At 38.6% G+C, this 19123-nt stretch overlaps 1 protein-coding gene across 8 annotated transcripts in view; it reads right to left on the bottom strand.

Annotated features, from left to right (window-relative positions):
• GRIA2 (glutamate ionotropic receptor AMPA type subunit 2) overlaps positions 1-19123 on the bottom strand; it is a 115705-nt gene that overhangs the window by 29633 nt on the left and 66949 nt on the right. For all 8 annotated transcript variants that reach the window (XM_073341454.2, XM_073341445.2, XM_073341448.2 and 5 more), the window contains exons 7-11: positions 5350-5517; positions 4939-5043; positions 4072-4182; positions 2101-2307; positions 781-1151 (exon numbers count right to left, since the gene is read on the bottom strand). In XM_073341454.2, coding sequence (XP_073197555.1) covers positions 781-1151; positions 2101-2307; positions 4072-4182; positions 4939-5043; positions 5350-5517 — 962 coding nt within the window. The remainder of the gene's footprint in view (positions 1-780; positions 1152-2100; positions 2308-4071; positions 4183-4938; positions 5044-5349; positions 5518-19123) is intronic.

The raw sequence follows: 19123 nt of genomic DNA, 5'->3' as shown, positions 1-19123 counted from the left end.
AGGGTCCTGATTCAGCAAGGTAATTCAGCAAAGTACATGGCACATGCATAATCAAGGCCCCAACCACTTGTGCACAAAGGAAATAGAATATTTAATGAACTGCAAAAGAAAAAAAGTGGGGCAAGTAAAGTGCTTACTTTTCTCCCAAATAAAGCACGTGAAAATCCCTCAAGAAAGGCGTATGTATTTTTAATGAATCAGATCCTCATTTTCATCCTAGCAATTTACTTCACAATTCCTATAAAACTGAGCCATGTAAAACCATAGCAGTTGTTTGTAACTACTTCACATGGCTTTAGAGGAAATTTCATTTCTAGAGCTCTCTCTGTGGAAAAACAATAGGTTAATATGTATGTGAGATGGTATGTAAAGTGGTTTTTGGAGGGAAAGTGCTGCTTCTGTAGCTAATGAGTGGTGAGTTACCCTTTTTCCCATTCCAGTTGGTGTGAACCAGATGCACAGTTGACTGTAAAATGGGAATATGCAGCAAAAACACGGTACCCCTCCAAGAAGGCATGGAATGACAGGAACCTTATGCATTTTACAGCCTCTGCATGGTGTATATAAGTTCACTGGGGAAATGTATGATCGACGTTAGGAGGATATCGATCAAATATTTCACTTGCCTGCACCGATGGCAATTGTTTTCATTTCAAGGACTTTTGAACAAATTGGGAAAGAAGTCAGTAACCAGTTTCCTCTTGAAAGTGAATATATATGCACCATGAAACTCCATCTGAGACCAAAAATGCACAAAGCTGAAATGGGCAAGTAACCAACCTTGGCGAAATATCGCATCCTTGCTGCATAAAGGCACCCAGGGAAAACCAGAGACTATTAAATATCCCAAATTCATTAGTTGATTCGTTACTTTGCGTTTCTCTTCCATCTTCAAACTCCTCAGTGTGCCACTCGTATGGACTAAATCTGCTGACCAGGAATAAAACTACACTGACCCCAATGTAGGCAAAAACAATGCACATCCAGATCTCATATGCTAAGGGATCAAGAAACGAAAACACTCCTGGCTTAGACTTCTGTGGCTTCTTGATCATTATAGATATCCCGAGGCTCATAAAGGGCTTTGAGAAGTCAATCACCTCTTCTCTCACCAATGTTATAGTTAATGGAGCGATTGCAATGTCGGCTTTCTGTAAAGGAAACAAAGCATGGTAATAATAACTGATGTGATCGTTAACAAGGAATGGCTTCATTCCTATTGCATATCACAAATGAAGAATAGAATCATAGAATATCAGGGTTGGAAGGGACCTCAGGAGGTCATCTAGTCCAACCCCCTGCTCAAAGCAGGACCAATTCCCAACTAAATCATCCCAGCCAGGGTCTTGTCAAGCCCGACCTTAAAAATACTTAAGGAAGGAGATTCCACCACCTCCCTAGGTAACGCATTCCAGTGTTTCACCACTCTCCTAGTGAAAAAGTTTTTCCTAATATTCAACCTAAACCTCCCCCACTGCAACTTGAGACCATTACTCCTTGTTCTGTCATCAGCTACCACTGAGAACAGTCTAGATCCATCCTCTTTGGAATCCCCTTTCAGGTAGTTGAAAGCAGCTATCAAATCCCCCCTCATTCTTCTCTTCCGCAGACTAAACAATCCCAGTTCCCTCAGCCTCTCCTCAATAGGACATCAGGGACATAGATAATAGTCATTTCATGATAGTGCTGTATTGAGGGTAAACTAATTAGTAATTCATAGCTGAAAAATCTTCTTACTGACATATATACAACCATCTGATTGGACTATTCCAAGCCTTCTCCTTACATATGTATGTTATATTGCATTTACAGTTTTTAGACATACTCTTTCGAAGTTTATGGCACTTAAATATGTTAGCAAAGCATATTGTCTTGTGTCTGTAGGAAAAAAAGATAAAAATACAGACTCTTTCTCCTCATTTAACTTTCATATTTAAATCAACTTCATGTCTTAATTTTTAAATTTTTCATATCAAAACAAGCTACTATCTCCATAGCAAATATGAGTCAGACCAGTTTCCTGTATGACAGGGAGAACACCTCCCACACACACACTCATCACGATCATCAGTTATAGTATTATTAAGAAGGTTTTCTTACCCCATAAACAAGTTCTCCAACCATCCCATTCCAGATTTTTGTGTCTGCATCCCGGGCTCCATACTTGCCATCCCCAACAATTGTGAGCTTGTACTTGAATCCACAATGTTTAGCAATCTCGGCAGCTAAGTCCACACAGTAGCCCTCATATCGCTCATTTCCTTCAAGCAGTTCATGATTTTTCTTCATCATGACATATGGGGATTCCTGCACAGAAAGACTGAATTTTAGCTCGCCAATGAAGAGACAACTGTGATAACTGTGCACTTATTATACAAATATATTTGATTTTAGACAGGGAGGAAAAAAGAAAATCCAAACCATCTTACTCACAAATGTTCTGGGTCATTAGATTTGTAACTCTGATTATTCGTTCAGCATGTCTTATATAACATTTTAAATTATATGTTTCATGGTCAGATTCAAATGCCAACACTTACAGGTATAACCATCCCAGAGATGTTTAAATAACCAGCAGGACAGTGGGGTGGGAGGAGGTATTGTTTCATGATTTCTGTGTGTATATAAAGTCTGCTGCAGTTTCCACGGTAAACATCTGATGAAGTGAGCTGTAGCTCACGAAAGCTCATGCTCAAATAAATTGGTTAGTCTCTAAGGTGCCACAAGTCCTCCTTTTCTTTTTCCTATTACACTGACAGTGATTACGTATACACTGTGGAGAGAAGAGGCTCCAATATATTGTTTATTTTACTCTTCTTTGTTTGGGGTTTTGAGTGTGGATGGTGGGGTTTTGTTTGTTAAAACTGTAAAATCTGAAAGGGTTCTTCCCTATTCTGCAGCCACCTCTCTCACCCGGCCCCCTCAATATTGCAATATCTCTAGGTAATACTTGTATTCAGTTACTGCACAAAAATACTTAGGGGGTCCAGACAATAAACTAGAGCTGTGCAGCAAAATTCTTACCACCAGCAAATCTGGTGACATATAATAGGTTCACAATAAAAATGGATTTTTCCCCTTCTTGCCCCAATTTATTTTCCCCAAAAAATCTTCCAGCCAGAACAGTTAGTTGCTCACCAAAGACATATCTATGATTAAGCAGCTGTGGAAATTAGATGACATCGCTACTATACAAACAGGTTTCAGAGTAACAGCCGTGTTAGTCTGTATTCGCAAAAAGAAAAGGAGTACTTGTGGCACCTTAGAGACTAACCAATTTATCTGAGCATAAGCTTTCGTGAGCTACAGCTCACTTCATCGGATGCATACTGTGGAAAGTGTAGAAGATGTTTTTATACACACAAACCATGAAAAAATGGGTGATGAAAACCTTTTGTAGTGATAATCACCCATTTTTTCATGGTTTGTGTGTATAAAAACATCTTCTACACTTTCCACAGTATACATCCGATGAAGTGAGCTGTAGCTCACGAAAGCTTATGCGCAAATAAATTGGTTAGTCTCTAAGGTGCCACAAGACTCCTTTTCTTTTTACTATACAAACAGCATATGATGTTCTTTTAAGATGACATAGAAGATTAAGTTTCTTGTTCATTCCTCCATTTTGGCACAGACGTTCAAAATGGCTAGAGATAAAGCTCTGAAGCTCCTAAATGCTCTTTTTTCTGATTTGGTGAACTCCATTTGCTAATGTGTATGGAGAGTGGATTTTAAAAATAAATAATACAATTTTGCCACTCAGAAGAGAGTTCTTCAGAATCAGGCTATTGGTTCCTTGTGGCTGGCACAGATTGTTTTTGAATAATTTACCAACCAAATAACTGTTTGATTTTTACAAAGCAAGTCCATGTATTGATCATTCTTCCTTTAACAGCAATTGGATGGTATCAGTCCTCTCATTCATACTCCATAAAAAAATAGCATTTCAGAGTCTTCTGTCTTACAGGTATGAATTGGCATAACAGTTAACTAAAATAATGGGGTGCACCAATTCGTTATAATACTAAAACATAGATTGCCGTCTCAGAAGAAACATGTTAAATTTTTTACCAAAATAGTGGTGACAACAATAGTCTTATTTTCTAGTCCTGTGGATTCATTCCCAAGAGGCCCGTCAATGGGATTCACAACCATTTTGTCCACTTCACTCCAATATCCAATCTGAAAAAGTTTGTAAGATATATGGACGCTGGTGAATATGAATGTTCATATGTAAACATCTTATTACATTCAAGCACACCATACCCACTCCAAATATGCCACAGAAAGTTATAGTAGCTGCAGCTTTACCTATATAAACATGCAAGTATTAGACAGGAATAGACAGGAACTTGGCACAGGTAAACAAATTTTAATATTAATTTTCCTACTACGCAGGTTAAAATGTTCAGCCACATATCACCTGATGTTGGTATAAAAATCATGCTGCAGCATTGTAAAGGTTATACAAATCAGGAAGAAATGTTCACTGCTACTGCATTTGGCTTTCCTCTGAGTGGCTGGGGATGTAGGGGAGAAAAAAAATCACATTTAGAGAACCCATTAATGAGAGTTATTCTCTGAAAAGTTGTATTCTGCATCATCAGTTCAGAAAGTCATCATTAATGTTTCTTTGGATTAGTTGCTCCCACTTATCTGCTCTAACCAGCAAAGAAAAGAAAAACAAATTACACAATTTATTTAAAATAAAATAAGCTATAGTTTCACATGGTACTTACCAGAAATAAAAGCTCATATTTATTAGAAACAAACAGGGCACATTTTTTCTTTGCTCTGCAAGACCATTAAAATATAATCATACGAATAATCTTAATTGCAACATGGCCTTTAGTTGACTATACCTTACCTTTCAGTCACCTACCTTTCCATATCACTTAGCAGGGTACAACTTTTAAGGGCATTTAGAATTAAAATTACCTTCCGGGGACCAGTATTTTTGAGCTCCATGATGTTTATTGTATAATTTATTCTTTTTCCATTCTGGTCAAACTTTATATTTCCTGTTAGACCTTCCACCTGAACCTATGTGAAATAAGAATGGAAATAGTGGTAGAGTTAAATTCGTTTATCCATAAAATACATTTTGTATTTCAAATGATTGGATATTGATGCAAAAAAAAAAAAATAAAGACTGTATTTAGGTTTATCCTAAAAATTGTATATACCTTAATTACTAAGATGTTTTCCTGGGGCATTAGATATATTGATGCTGGTCTTCTAAATCTCTACCAACAAAGTCCAGTTTAGGAGGCAGAAAGATTCTTTCAGAACATTCACAGAGTATTTCATACAGACATTAAATTCCAGAACTGGTTCTAGAGAGACTACCTGCTTTAATGCCCTTTCTATTTCCACACCATGACCCCAGGGCACTGCTGGATTTGCAAGACAGTCTCCAGCATTTCCTCTTCTGGAGATCTCAATCCTCTGTTTACGCAAATTACGGAAAGCTTCGGTCATCACTTGAACAGCATCATAGGTCAGAGCAGATGTATACTGAAAAGGATTAAATATTATGCATTAAAAAGTGGTAAGGAGTTAAAGCTTCAACACATTTTCCAAGGCTATCATTATTAATCCATTAAAGATAAAAATACATTAAAAATAAAAAGGATGATAAAATATTCTTTGGGATTCCGTATCAGAGGGGTAGCCATGTTAGTTTGGATCTGTAAAAGTGGCAAAGAGTCCTGTGGCACCTTATAGACTAACAGACGTATTGGAGCATAAGCTTTCAGGGGTGAATACCCACTTCGTCGGATGCATGTAGTGGAAATTTCCAGAGGCAGGTATAAATATGCAAGCAAGAATCAGGCTAGGTTAGTTCAATCAGGGAGGATGAAAGTGAGGGATTGTTGTCCAGGATGGGTTGTAGAACACTGATGATGCGTTGGAGAGGTTTTAGCTGAGGACTGTATGTGATGGCCAGTGGAGTTCTGTTGGTTTCTTTCTTGGGCTTGTCTTGCAGCAGGAGGCTTCTAGGTACACGTCTGGCTCTGTTGATCTGTTTCCTTATTTCCTCATGCAGGTATCGTAGTTTTGAGAACGCTTGGTGAAGATCTGGTAGGTGTTGGTCTCTGTCTGAGGGGTTGGAGCAAATGCGGTTGTACCTCAGTGCTTGGCTGTAGACCATGGATCGTGTGATGTGTCAGGGATGGAACCTGGAGGCATGAAGGTAGGCATAGCAGTCGGGGGTTTTCAGTATAGAGTGGTGTTAACATGACCATCACTTATTTGCACTGTGGTGTCTAGGAAGTGTACCTCCCATATCGATTGGTCCAGGCTGAGGTTGATGGTTGGGTGGAAGCTATTGAAATCGTGGTGGAATTCTTCCAGGGTTTCCTTCCCAGGGGTCTGGATGATGAAGATGTCATCAATGTAACGTAGGTAGAGAAGGGGCATGAGTGGACGAGAGCTGAGGAAGCATTGTTCCAGGTCAGCCATAAAAATGTTGGCATATTGTGGGGCTGTGCGGGTGCCCATAGCAGTGCCACTGGTCTGGAGGTATATATTGTCACCAAATTTGAAATAATTGTGTGTGAGGATAAAGTCACAGAGCTCAGCAACCAGTTGTGCTGCGGCAACATCAGAGATACTGTTCCTGACAGTTTGTATTCCATCTGTGTGGGGGATGTTTGTGTAGAGAGCCTCTACATCCATGGTGGCTAGAATGGTGTTTTCTGGAAGATCACTAATGCATTGTAGTTTTCTCAGGAAACCAGTGGTGTCACGGAGATAGCTGGTGGCGTAGGGTCTGAGTAGAGAGTCCACATATCCGGACAGTCCTTCAGTGAGTGCCAATGCCCGAGATGATGGGGTATCCTCACGCAAAATTATTTCAAATTTGGTGACAATATATACTAGGTTTTAGAGTAACAGCTGTGTTAGTCTGTATTCGCAAAAAGAAAAGGAGTACTTGTGGCACCTTAGAGACTAACCAATTTATTTGAGCATAAGCTTTCGTGAGCTAAAAAGCTTATGCTCAAATAAATTGGTTAGTCTCTAAGGTGCCAGAAGTACTCCTTTTCTTTTTGCGAATATATACTAGCTATCCCCATCTTCCTTTCAAGACATGAGTTGGCTGATAAACTATGGGCACATTGCAAAGGTGGGTTTTGAAGGAGGAGAGGGTAGTGGCCTTATAGGTCACTTTAGGGAGAGGCAGCATAAGCGTGTCACATGTTTTTAGCCCGAGATAAAACAAAGAGTTTCGCACAGATATCTTTTGAGACATTTGGGGAGAAGTCTGCAATCACATACAGGTATTTTATTAATCTAATTAACATTCACAATAGGTTAGCTAAACTGAACAGGAAAATTCCCATCTGTATCCATTGCATGGACATGTATCCATTGCATGTATCCATTGCATCCCATCCGACAGACGTGCATAACCTCAAGTCCATCTGTGTGAATTTATCTCTTGGGATGGTGGATTTAATGAGTGCAAAAGCGTTGTTTACACAGGTTAGATGCCATTTTTGAAAATGTGGCCCATAATATAAAGCTACAGCTTTGTGAATGCAGTGAATTCTATAAAAGTTATTAGAAGTTGAAAATATATACACAAACAGTAAGCAATAATGTATAGACTGTTTGCTTCAATGGTTCATATTTTAATGAGAATTTTTCATTAGGTAGCACAACTCATGCAGAAGGCTGTAGTAATAGTAAACAAGGCAGGCTCTGGCACTGAAGTCATTTTCATATGAAACCATTAGATCATGTGGGGGGGAAAGGAGAGGGAGTTTCTTTTCTTTTTTTCAAACTATGTAAATTTATTGGTTAATTAATGTGAATTTTCTCAAAAGATTTAACTCAGTGGCAATTAGAGTAATCCATAAAGCCATCTGAATAATAGGAGATGGAAACAAAAGATTCACTGAGGCTCATGTTCATGGTCTACTTTATTGGTTGAACTTTTGATATGAAAACTCATGGGGCTTTGATTTGCTCTGGACAAGGAATACGCTTTCTTGCATGGCATTGAATTAAACAAGAAAAATATTATAGGTGAAACCAAAATCTTGGAAAACAAGTGCTGCATACAACACAATATAAATAAAGGTTTCCTAAAGATTTCCTAGGTTATGGTGTACGAATATAAATAAATATTCAAGTCATTGGAGTAGATTCAACCCTAGGTTCTGCCCAAAAGGGTAGACCTGATGCAGGGAGGCTCTTACTCTTCTGGAAGATGGAGATAACTTGCAGTTCTTTAATGCCATTCCAAAACCTAACTAATGAGGGAGTATGGTCAAGGCAGCCTGGGAATGGACTGGTTCAGTCTCATTTATCTGGGCTCCTGTGGGATCCCACATACTATTTAAAGCTTCTTCCTCTTGGTGGAACCTCCAAATGAGCACACTGGTGCAAACATAACTTGCCCTCTTCAGGAGATGAATAATTCCTGGACTTCAGTGGCTCAGAGATTTGTAGTATGAATACATAATATGTTACTCTATTCATTTATGTCTTCCTTCCACAAGCAATAATTCAAGCTGAAAGCTGATTTAATAAACTAAACTGAACATTTTAAAAAGGTAAATTCAGGGATAGCTTCTTCATCCCAGAGGTTAAGAGATGGTAAGTGGAATCTCTCTCCAAGCAGCCAGTGGGAGTCCTGCATTTTTACATGTGCATTTAAGGTTGAATTTTCAACCTGAAATGAGCATCCTCATAAAAGCTCAAAAAAAAAAAAGTGAAATACAAAAAGAACAACTTTATTTTTTTTTTACACTCTCATGGTTTCAATCCAGTGAGATTGAAGTGTCTGACACATTATGTGGAGTCCCTGAGCATGGCAATACTCTTTCTGTGTAGTTTTTCACAGTAGAAGGAAATGTGATGTGCAAAGTTTTTAATGTAAAGAACTTCGGTTAACAGACATTGCAATCAATACCTGCAAAGGGGGAATAAAAGTTTATTAGCATTTTGTACCATCCTATAATTATTTATTCCATTTATTTTACTTTCTTTTAGCTGTATGTTTATTCTTCTATGCCTCAGACGTCTAACAAGTACTCAGGGAAAATTATGTCATTATTGGGGAGAAATGTAGTGACATGAATGAGCTAAGTGTAAAGTCCCTTTGTATAAAACACTGCACATATACATCATCTTTAAAGTGAAGGGGCTCAAAGTGATATACAAACATCTTACCTCCCTGTTTCATATGGAAAATTGATAGATGGTGATCTAGTGACATTCCTATGTTAATGGTGGAGTCAAGAACAGCACCTAAGTCTCTTGGCTCCCAGACTATTTCTAATGTTATATACTTATTTGAAACGTAGACTACAATAAGTGAAATACAAGTGTTTATGTGATGGTTACCATAATTATATACAGGATAAGGAATATATATAAATACATAAATTGTGTAAGTAGTATATTGATTTTCCTATATATTGGAGGCTTCATCCTCCTCTCATTTAGGAGAGCAACCAATGAGAGTTTTATTTGGAACCAGTTTCACCGAGAGAAGGGTCAAGGTGTGACTATATAACACTGGGGCAGCTCTACACTACGGGGTTAAGTCAACCTAAGTTATGCAACTCCAGCTATGTGAATAATGTACCTGGAGTCAACGTACCTTAGGTTGATTTACTGTGGTGTCTACACTGCACTGGGTCGATGTAAGAAATTCTCCCATCGACTTAACTTACGCTTCTCATTCCGGTGGAGTACCGGAGTCGACAGGAGAACCATCTGTGGTCAATTTAGTGAGTCTTCCCTAGACCCACTAAATTGACCCCGATGAATTGATCACCACAGCATTGATCCCCAGTAACTGTAGACATACCCTTATACACCAGTGTAACTCCACTGACATCACTGCCATTACTTCTGATTTACAGATTTCAGAGTAGCAGCTTTGTTTGTCTGTATCCGCAAAAAGAACAGAAGTACCTGTGACACCTTAGAGACTGAAATTTATTAGAGCATAAGCTTTCGTGGGCTACAGCCCACTTCATCAGATGCATAGAATGGAACATATTGTAAGAAGATATTATATACATACAGATAAGCTGGAAGTTGCCACACAAACTGTGAGAGGCTAATTAGTGAAGATGAGCTATTATCAGCAGGAGAAAAAAACTTTTGCAGTGATAATCAAGATGGCCCATTTAGACAGCCGACAAGAAGGTGCGAGGCTACTTAACCTAGGGAAATAGATTCAATATGTGTAATGACCCAGCCACTCCCAGTCTCTATTCAAACCCAAGTTAACGGTATCTAGTTTGCATATTAATTCAAGCTCAGCAGTTTCGTTGGAGTCTTTTTTTGAAGCTTTTCTGTTGCCAAATTGCCACCCTGAAATCTTTCACTGAGTGGCCAGAGACGTTGAAGTGTTCTCCTACTGGTTTTTGAATGTTATGATTCCTGATGTCAGGTTTGTGTCCATTTATTCTTTTGCGTAGAGACTGTCCGGTTTGGCCAGTGTACATGGCAGAGCGGCATTGCTGGCACATGATGGCTTATATCACATTGGTAGATTTGCAGGTGAACGAGCCCCTGATGGCGTGGCTAATGTGATTAGGTCCTATGATGGTGTCACTTGAATAAATATGTGGACAGAGTTGGATTTGGGCTTTGTTGCAAGGATAGGTTCCTGGGTTAGTGTTTTTGTTGTGTGGTTGCTGGAGAGTATTTGCTTCAGGTTGGGGGGGCTGTCTGTAAGCAAGGATTGGTCTGTCTCCCAAGATCTGTGAGAGTGAGGGATCATTTTTCAGGATAGGTTGTAAATCTTTGATGATGCACTGGAGAGGTTTTAGTTGGGGGCTGAAGGTGCTGGCTAGTGGCGTTCTGTTATTTTCTTTGTTGGGCCTGTCCTGTAGTAGGTGACTTATGGGTACTCTTCTGGCTCTGTCAATCTGTTTTTTCACTTCAGCAGGTGGATATTGTAGTTTTAAGAATGCTTGATAGAGATCTTGTAGGTGTTCGTCTCTGTCTGAGGGATTGGAGAAACTGCGGTTGTATCTTAGAGCTTGGCTGTGGACAATGGATCGTGTGGTGTGTCCTGGATGGAAGCTGGAGGCATGTAGGTAAGCATAGCGGTCAGTAGGTTTCTGGTATAGGGTGGTGTTTATGTGACCGTTGCTTATTAGCACAGTAGTGTCCAGGAAATGGACCGCTTGTTTGGATTGGTCTAGGCTGAGGTTGATGGTGGGATGGAAATTGTTGAAATCATGGTGGAATTCCTCAAGGGCTTCTTTTCCATGGGTCCAAATGATGCAGATGTCATCAATGTAGCGCAAGTAGAGTAGGGGCATTAGGGGACGAGAGCTAAGGAAGCGTTGTTCTAAGTCAGCCATAAAAATGGTAGCATACTGTGGGGTCATGTGGGTACCCATAGCTGTGCCGCTGACTTGAAGATATATATTGTCCCCAAATGTGAAATAGTTGTGGGTGAGGACAAAGTCACAAAGGTCAGCCACCAGGTTTGCCGTGACATTATCGGGGATACAGTTCCTGATAGCTAGCGGTCCATCTCTGTGTGGAATGTTGGTGTAGTGGTCTTCTACAGCCACAGTGGCCAGAATGGTGTTTTCTGGAAGATCACCGATGGATTGTAGTTTCCTCAGGAAGTCAGTGGTGTCTCGAAGATAGCTGACAGTGCTCAAAGCGTAGTGCCTGAGGAGAGAGTCCACATAGCCAGACATTTCCTGGACACAACTATAATTAAGTCTCTCTAACCTACATCTCTTTTGACATGGCCCCAAGAAAGAGTTTTGTAGGGTTCTGCCAAAATGTTTTCAATCTGCCTATGTGATGGAATTATTTCCTTTGGGTAATAATGAAATAGAGCGTTTTAGTTCAAGTTCGATGTTAAATAGACACTAAAATGTACAATCTTATTATTATATAAACAGTCCATATTAAATAGAACTGGACAAAAATGGCAACTTTTTACTGAATTTTACATAATTTTCATGGCAAAATCAAAAATAGTTGTGAAAACAGCAAAATGTTATAAGCATTATCTCAACGAGATCTAACATGCAGGAAACTCTATTGATTAGATGTAAACATTGCATTTTTGTGTGTTAGTCTGTTCTCTGCTGCTCTGAAATGATTCTTTCAAGCTCATGTGGATTCTGGTTTAATTGTTCCTTGCAAGTTCTCCTGAGATATCTTGCACATTGTCATGACAGGGCTTGGTAATGTAAATAATTATTTTTAATATAAACTATAGAGCTGGTCAGCTACTATACTACTAGTGTCACAAATGCACAATGTTCATATTCCAAATGGCAGTTTGATTTGATCATGATCATGCCCCTTTTCATTTGTTCTGTGTCAGTATTAGCATGAATGAGTTTTTGTTCCCATGGGTGTTTGGCAACAGTACTTTGTATGGAATATGGTTCTCCATCCAAAGTGTAAAAGGGCTTTATGCAAGGGAACTATGGGAATATTTGGGGGAAGTCATGGTGCAAAACACCTATGCATTCTGGCTACTGATGGGCAAAACTCAAATGCTAGGGAAATTTGGTGTAGTTCACAAAAGTCCCCAAAAGGTTGACTGCTTATCCATTCCTCTTTGATCTGTAAATTGGGATGGAGCTCTTGTGAGAAAACACATTCAATATTTACAGGAGTTCTTGCTGGTTTGTAAATACCAGGGGAGCAATTTTACTGGCAGATCATCAACATTTCCATTCCCAGTCCCAAACAGAAGCAGAAAACAGAAATGAATAAAAATCAAAACAATATTAACTGAAAATTTTGAAATATTAAAGAAGTTTCAATTCTGGGGATGGTCAGAGATCCAGGTCAATACTTATTTTATCTGAACTGATTCATCCGGCCTTAATTAATGCTAGTTTCTACGGGGAGAAATTGAGATCCAGATGGATTTTCATTAAAAGTGTTTTTTATAATGGAATTACAGCTGACCTTAAACTACAGAGGCACCAAAAGCAGCTATAATAAGGTTATTACTATTTATTTATACAACGACATGGGCACACAGAATACTGCAGGACAAATAACAGGTACCCTGCTTTGAAATGCTCACATGTTCTTAAGGGCAAAAGCTGGTTCAGAAGAGCAAGTAATGTGCAGAAAATAGGGCTATTGATTAATCGCACTTAACTCATGCGATCAACTCAAAAAAATGAACTGAGATTAAAAAATTAATCGTGATTAATCGCAGTTTTAATCGCACTGTTAAACAATAATTCTAACTGAGATTTATTAAATATTTTGGATGTATTTCTACATTTTCATATATATTGTATTCTGTGTTGTAACTGAAATCAAAGTGTATATTACAAATATTTGCACTGTAAAATGATAAAAGAAATAGTATTTTTCAATTCACCTTATACAAGTACTGTAGTGCAATCTCTTTGTCATGAAAGTGCAACTTACAAATGTAGAATTATTTTGTTACGTAACTGCACTCAAAAACAAAACAATGTAAAACTTCAGAGTCTACAAGTCCACTCAGTCCTACTTCTTGTTCAGCCAGTCGCTAAGACAAGCAGGTTTGTTTGCATTCAGAGGAGGTACTGATGTCCGCTTCTTATTTACAATGTCACCAGAAAGTGAGAACAGGCATTTGCATGGCACTTTTACAGCTGGCATTGCAAGGTATTTATGTGACAGATATGCTAAACATTCATATGCCCCTTCATGCTTCGGCCACCGTTCCAGAGGACATGCTTGCATGCTGATGATGCGCATTAAAAAAATAATGTGTTAATTAAATTTGTGACAACTCCTTGGGGGAGAATTGTATGTCCCCTGCTCTGTTTTACCCGCATTGTGCCATATATTTCATGTTATAGCAGTCTCAGATGATGACCCAGCACATGTCGTTCATTTCAACAACACTTGCACTGCAGATTTCACAAAACACAAAGAAGGAACCAACGTGAGATTTCTAAAGATAGCTATAGTACGCAACCCAAGGATTAAGAATCTGAAGTGCCTTCAAAAATCTGAGAGGGATGAGGTGTGGAGCATGCTTTCAGAAGTCTTAAAAGACCAACACTCCGATCCAGAAACTACAGAACCTGAACCACCAAAAAAGAAAATCAACCTTCTGTGGTGGCATCTGACTCAGTTAATGAAAATGAACATGCGTCGGTCCACATTGCTTTGGATTGTTATCGACCAGAACCCGTCATCAGCATGGACGCACGTCCCCTGGAATGGTGGCTGAAGCATGAATGGACATATGAATCTTTAGCACATCTGACACGTAAATATCTTGTGACTCTGGCTACAACAGTGCCGTGAGAATGCCTGTTCTCACTTTCAGGTGACACTGTAAACAAGAAGCAGGCAGCATTATCTCTTGCAAATGTAAAGAAACTTGTTTGTCTGAGTGATTGGCTGAACAAGAAGTAGGACTGAGTGGACTTGCAGGCTCTAACATTTTACATTGTTTATTTTTCAATGCAGTTTTTTGTACATAATTCTACATTTGTAAGTTCAACTTTCATGATAAAGAGATTGCACTACAGTATTTGTATTAGGTGAATTGAAAAATACTATTTCTTTTGGTTTTTTACAGTGCAAATACTTGTAATAAAAATAAATATAAAGTGAACACTGTACACTTTGTATTGTGTTGTAATTAATATCAATTTATTTGAAAATGTAGAAAACATCCAAAATATTTAAATAAATTGTATTCTATTATTGTTTAATAGTGCAATTAATCATGCTATTAATCACAATTTATGTTTTTTAATCATGCAATTAATTGTGATTAATTTTTTTTAATCGCTTGACAGCCCTAGCATAAACAAAGAGATATTTCTTCATAATATTTGGAATGTGTCACAGAACAAAGTAGGATGCGGGAGGGGGTCAGCAGTCAGCAGAGAAAGGGAAAACAAAAATGGACATATTTTAAAAAAACAAGGAGTTGAGATGATCCTAGAATGCATTAAAGTTAAATGGGATGTGGATCCACCAAAACTTCAGATTTCTTCCCACCCAACAGACTATGCTTTTCACTCCTGGCCTGCATGCACAAGATGGAATTTGTTTTACACCCGTCACCAGTTATGGTCTTAGTGATGCAGGACGTCAGATTAGAGGATCACAATTTTAAAAGCCTTCTGGCTTTAACATCTATGAATACCATGGTATCCGAGCACTTCTCCCCCACAAGCCTAGAGAGACACTTGTCTTTTTCCTACTCCTAAGTCCTTGATTTTCCTCTCATGAGAAGCACCTATGCCTACTTACACAGATAGCTGGATGAAATTATTCAAAAGCGTGCAATGTTGCCTCCTGCTACTCTGGGTCCAATTACTGCTTTGTCTAAGCCTTCCCTGATCATGGACTATGGAGCTCAAGCATCCAGTCTTAATCAGCAGGTGAGATGATTTAATGATGTTTGTTCAGAGAACTAAGTTACAATTCCATTCGCTGCTGAGATAGGCATTTATTTTTCAGCTGCTATAGTCAATCATTTATGCACAATCTAGAGACAATTCAATCTTGAAGCAGACACAAAGGTTTACAAGGCATCTACTCAGTGCTGTTAAAAAGAAATAGTATCTGAACTTTGCTATTAAAACAGTGTCTCATGTCTATGACCTTTTGTCTAAATGTATTATACGATAAAGAATATAATAATATTTTTATCCCTTGATACACTTCTTATTGAACAAGAACAACATATCAAGTATTAAAATAAGCAGTGCAGAGGATGTTACAGTTTTTAACACAACTCTTTACTCAGCATCCCTTTTTCAACATACCTAAATTTAATACAAAAAAATGTGTTCTCCCTTGAGGCTTTTTTCCCTTTCCCCACAATGCCCCTTATTGTAGGTCTGTTCTAAGCAAGGACATGAAACAATGAACAAAGCATGAATTTACCATAGCCTTGCAAACATGTGAAACATGTAGCTAGCAGAAAAGAGATAATAGGATAGTAAGCAAGGTGTGATACCTTGCAGCTGTGGTCTAGCACATGGAGCAGTGCGTGAACAGCTCATGATCTAGATGGGGAGGGGCTACAAAAATCAGTAGACCAACCATAAAGTATGTGAACAGTAAAACCAACAGTATTAAGTATAAGCATATATAAGATGACACACGATTATGTACACTGGATGTGGTGTATACCCTGTACCCACCCTACACTTGAGCCTGATCAACTCAAGTATGGTTTTACTGTATGCCAATAAAGAAACCTCAGTGAGTTCAGAGTCAAGCTGAGTTTTTGGGTGACCGATTGGATAAGGTCTCAGAGGCTACTGAATGTTTAAGGTCTCAGAAGCAAACCCAACATACTCCTGAGTCTCTGGCCTCAGAGCCTACTCCAACAATTATGAGGGCTTGCAAGGAATTGAGCTTCCTCCTACCTCACCAAAAAGTCTAAATAGTGTATATAATAACATATAGCACTTTTCACAGATTGATCTCAAAGCACTTTACAAAGGGAAGTATGTGCCGTTATTTGCACTTTCTAGATGAGGAAACAGAGGCACAGAAAGATGAAACATCAATAGCATAGCCAGAAAAAGAACAAAGGCCAACCTTAATTTACTGTAAACAATTTTGAACATATTCTTTTGGATCATCATTGCATGGATGCATAAAATCTCCTTTCTGAAACACAAATTCCCATAGAAGCAGAACACTATATCACAGTTTACAAACAGCATTTTAAAAATATAAACTATTGATAAGATGCCAACAACAGCATTTCAGCCTATTATTCCAGCAGTGAAAATAGACCAGATGAAAAAATATACAATAGAGGATGAAAATGAGATGTAGAAATAAAAAAACAAAGTCTCCAGCAGCGCTGAAAATGGATTTGAAAGGACTGATGTGAATGTTAAAGTGTAAACATGTTTGATATGTAAATAAAAACTGATTGCTCATTCTGAAAGGATTATTAGATTAATATTTTGGTACGGATATACAGTTACAGGAAATATCAAACTGGTGTGAAAAGGAGATTTAAAAAGAAAAAACAACACTAACATTCCTCGGTGAATTTAAAGCTGTTCCTACCTATTTTTGGTTTTGGTTGTGGGTTGTTGTTGTTGTTTGTTTTTTAACGTGACTATGTGGCAAACTCAAAATTTAAAAAGGTCACAGTATCACCTTTTTTATTCTATAGACAAAAAATTGTAAGAGCTGAGAAACAAAGGACTAGTTTTTAATTTCTTCTGTCAGCATCCTGTATTACTATTTTTAGTATAATAAATTATATGACCGGTTGCCACTGTGGACAGAAGAATATATATTAGACTAACTTATTCTTGCCTATTGTTTCACCACTGCACTCATACCATAAGCAAATAAATATTTACTCTTCTCCACAGCCTGTTCGTCCACCCAGGAAAGAAAAAAGAAAAAGAACTCTCATAAACTAATATAAAATGTTATGTAAAAGCCATTAAGTTTCTTTGATTTACAGCAAATGTATTCCAGATCCCCAATCAACATTCCTTTTTAATTAAAATTAGTAATCAAAGCACCATTAAGTATGGTTAAAAATATCATTCATGATTCTGGGTTATTAGTCAACCAAGATGAAGTTATTGAGATGATCTTCAAAACAGTTTCTTATAATCATTTTGCTGGAAGAAATCCAACAATACTTCACTAAAAGATCATTGAAAACAGCATCTTATAGGAAGAAGGAGAAAACAGCATTTTTCACAGCAGCATAGACTAACAGCCCAGTATCTTGTAGTTGAAAATGGTCAGTGTCAGATGAATGAAAAGAGCTGTTAAAACCTCATTAAGCTCCTTAACTGTGCTATTTTTAAACATACCCTTATGGGAAAGTCCTTCACAGATTAATGGAGATAAATCCTAGGGATAAGCTTGTACAGAAATTAAATAACATTCTATAGAAATGACTCTACAGCCATATAGAATTTCATATTGAAAGGTATCCTTTCTACAGAATTTTGAGCTCAACCTCCAGAATATAACAGAGAATGACAGCCTTACAATAAGATTATTTATCTTGTTTTTTTTAAAACTGCAGAAATGTTCTCATTTTCTATTATGGCATGTAGGAGGAATAAGGGTATGGTCTTGCAATGTGCTAATCACTCAGCACGGCAATAAAGTCAGTAGGAGCTGAAGGTGCCGAAGGAAGAGTTCAGCATCTTACAGGCTCAGGATAAATGAAGGAGCACACTAATACCCCAGCAGTACCATTTTTCAAAAAAATAATATGTGCAGTACATCCCCAAAACATAATAATATGTGATAAACCAGCACCACCATTCTATGGAAAAACACCCACCGAAAATATATAAAAATCCAGCATCTACTTCCCCCTTCAATACTGTCATATACCCCCAGGAGAAACAAGCATTCACTCAGCTCCACCTTCTGACCTTCCTCATCGTCTTTGTCTCATAAGCTCCGAGGACCTTTCTTCCTCTGCTGTTTCAGCCTCGTGTCTCATTCCAATACTGTACGCATCTTTCTCTTCTGCCACATTGCCCGACTCTTCCTTTTTTCCCGCATCTTAGAACTTTCAGGCCCATTTTTACTCCTCTTTGCCCCCTCAGGTTTCTTTCTGCTTCACTTTCCCTCCTTTATAATCTGGGGGCCCTTATTCTATTTGAGCTCGTGAACCTATCCTGCTCCCCATGCCACATTTAGATTTTTTTCCCCCTGCTTTGGACTGGTGGAGGGCCTCTGCATTGCTTGGCCAGATGTATGAGTGACCCTCTTCAGGGGTGTGGAGTGCCAGGAGCAGGAGACTTAAAATGCTCAGATTAGTTATATGCAGTCTGGGCTGGCTGCTGCCTAATGCAGCCCCTCCTCAGGCCACAAAAATGTGAAGAGGAAGCTCCACTGGGGTGGACAGGAAATGGGAACAGTAGTTCTGCTGCTGCTTTTTCTGTGTGCCTGTAACCTGCCGACTGCAGATCCTACTGGTGCCACTTGACTGAGAGTAGGTCAGAGAACAAAAGAAGCTGAGCAACAAGCAGGGGCATGTCAAGATTCAGTTATATAGTAAAGATTTTGGCCCGCTGTCCTACAAATGCTTCCTTCCACAGAAGTGGAGTCTTTGGATCTGGATTTTGGCACCCATGGCATCCATTGGCACCCATGTATCATGTCACCAGATCTGTGGCTCTATGGA

This window comes from Lepidochelys kempii, chromosome 4 (genome assembly GCF_965140285.1).
Source record: "Lepidochelys kempii isolate rLepKem1 chromosome 4, rLepKem1.hap1, whole genome shotgun sequence".
In the NCBI taxonomy this organism is placed as follows: domain Eukaryota; kingdom Metazoa; phylum Chordata; order Testudines; family Cheloniidae; genus Lepidochelys; species Lepidochelys kempii.
The sequence above is the reverse complement of the archived record's forward strand: the minus strand, read 5'-3'. Positions and strand labels throughout refer to the sequence as shown.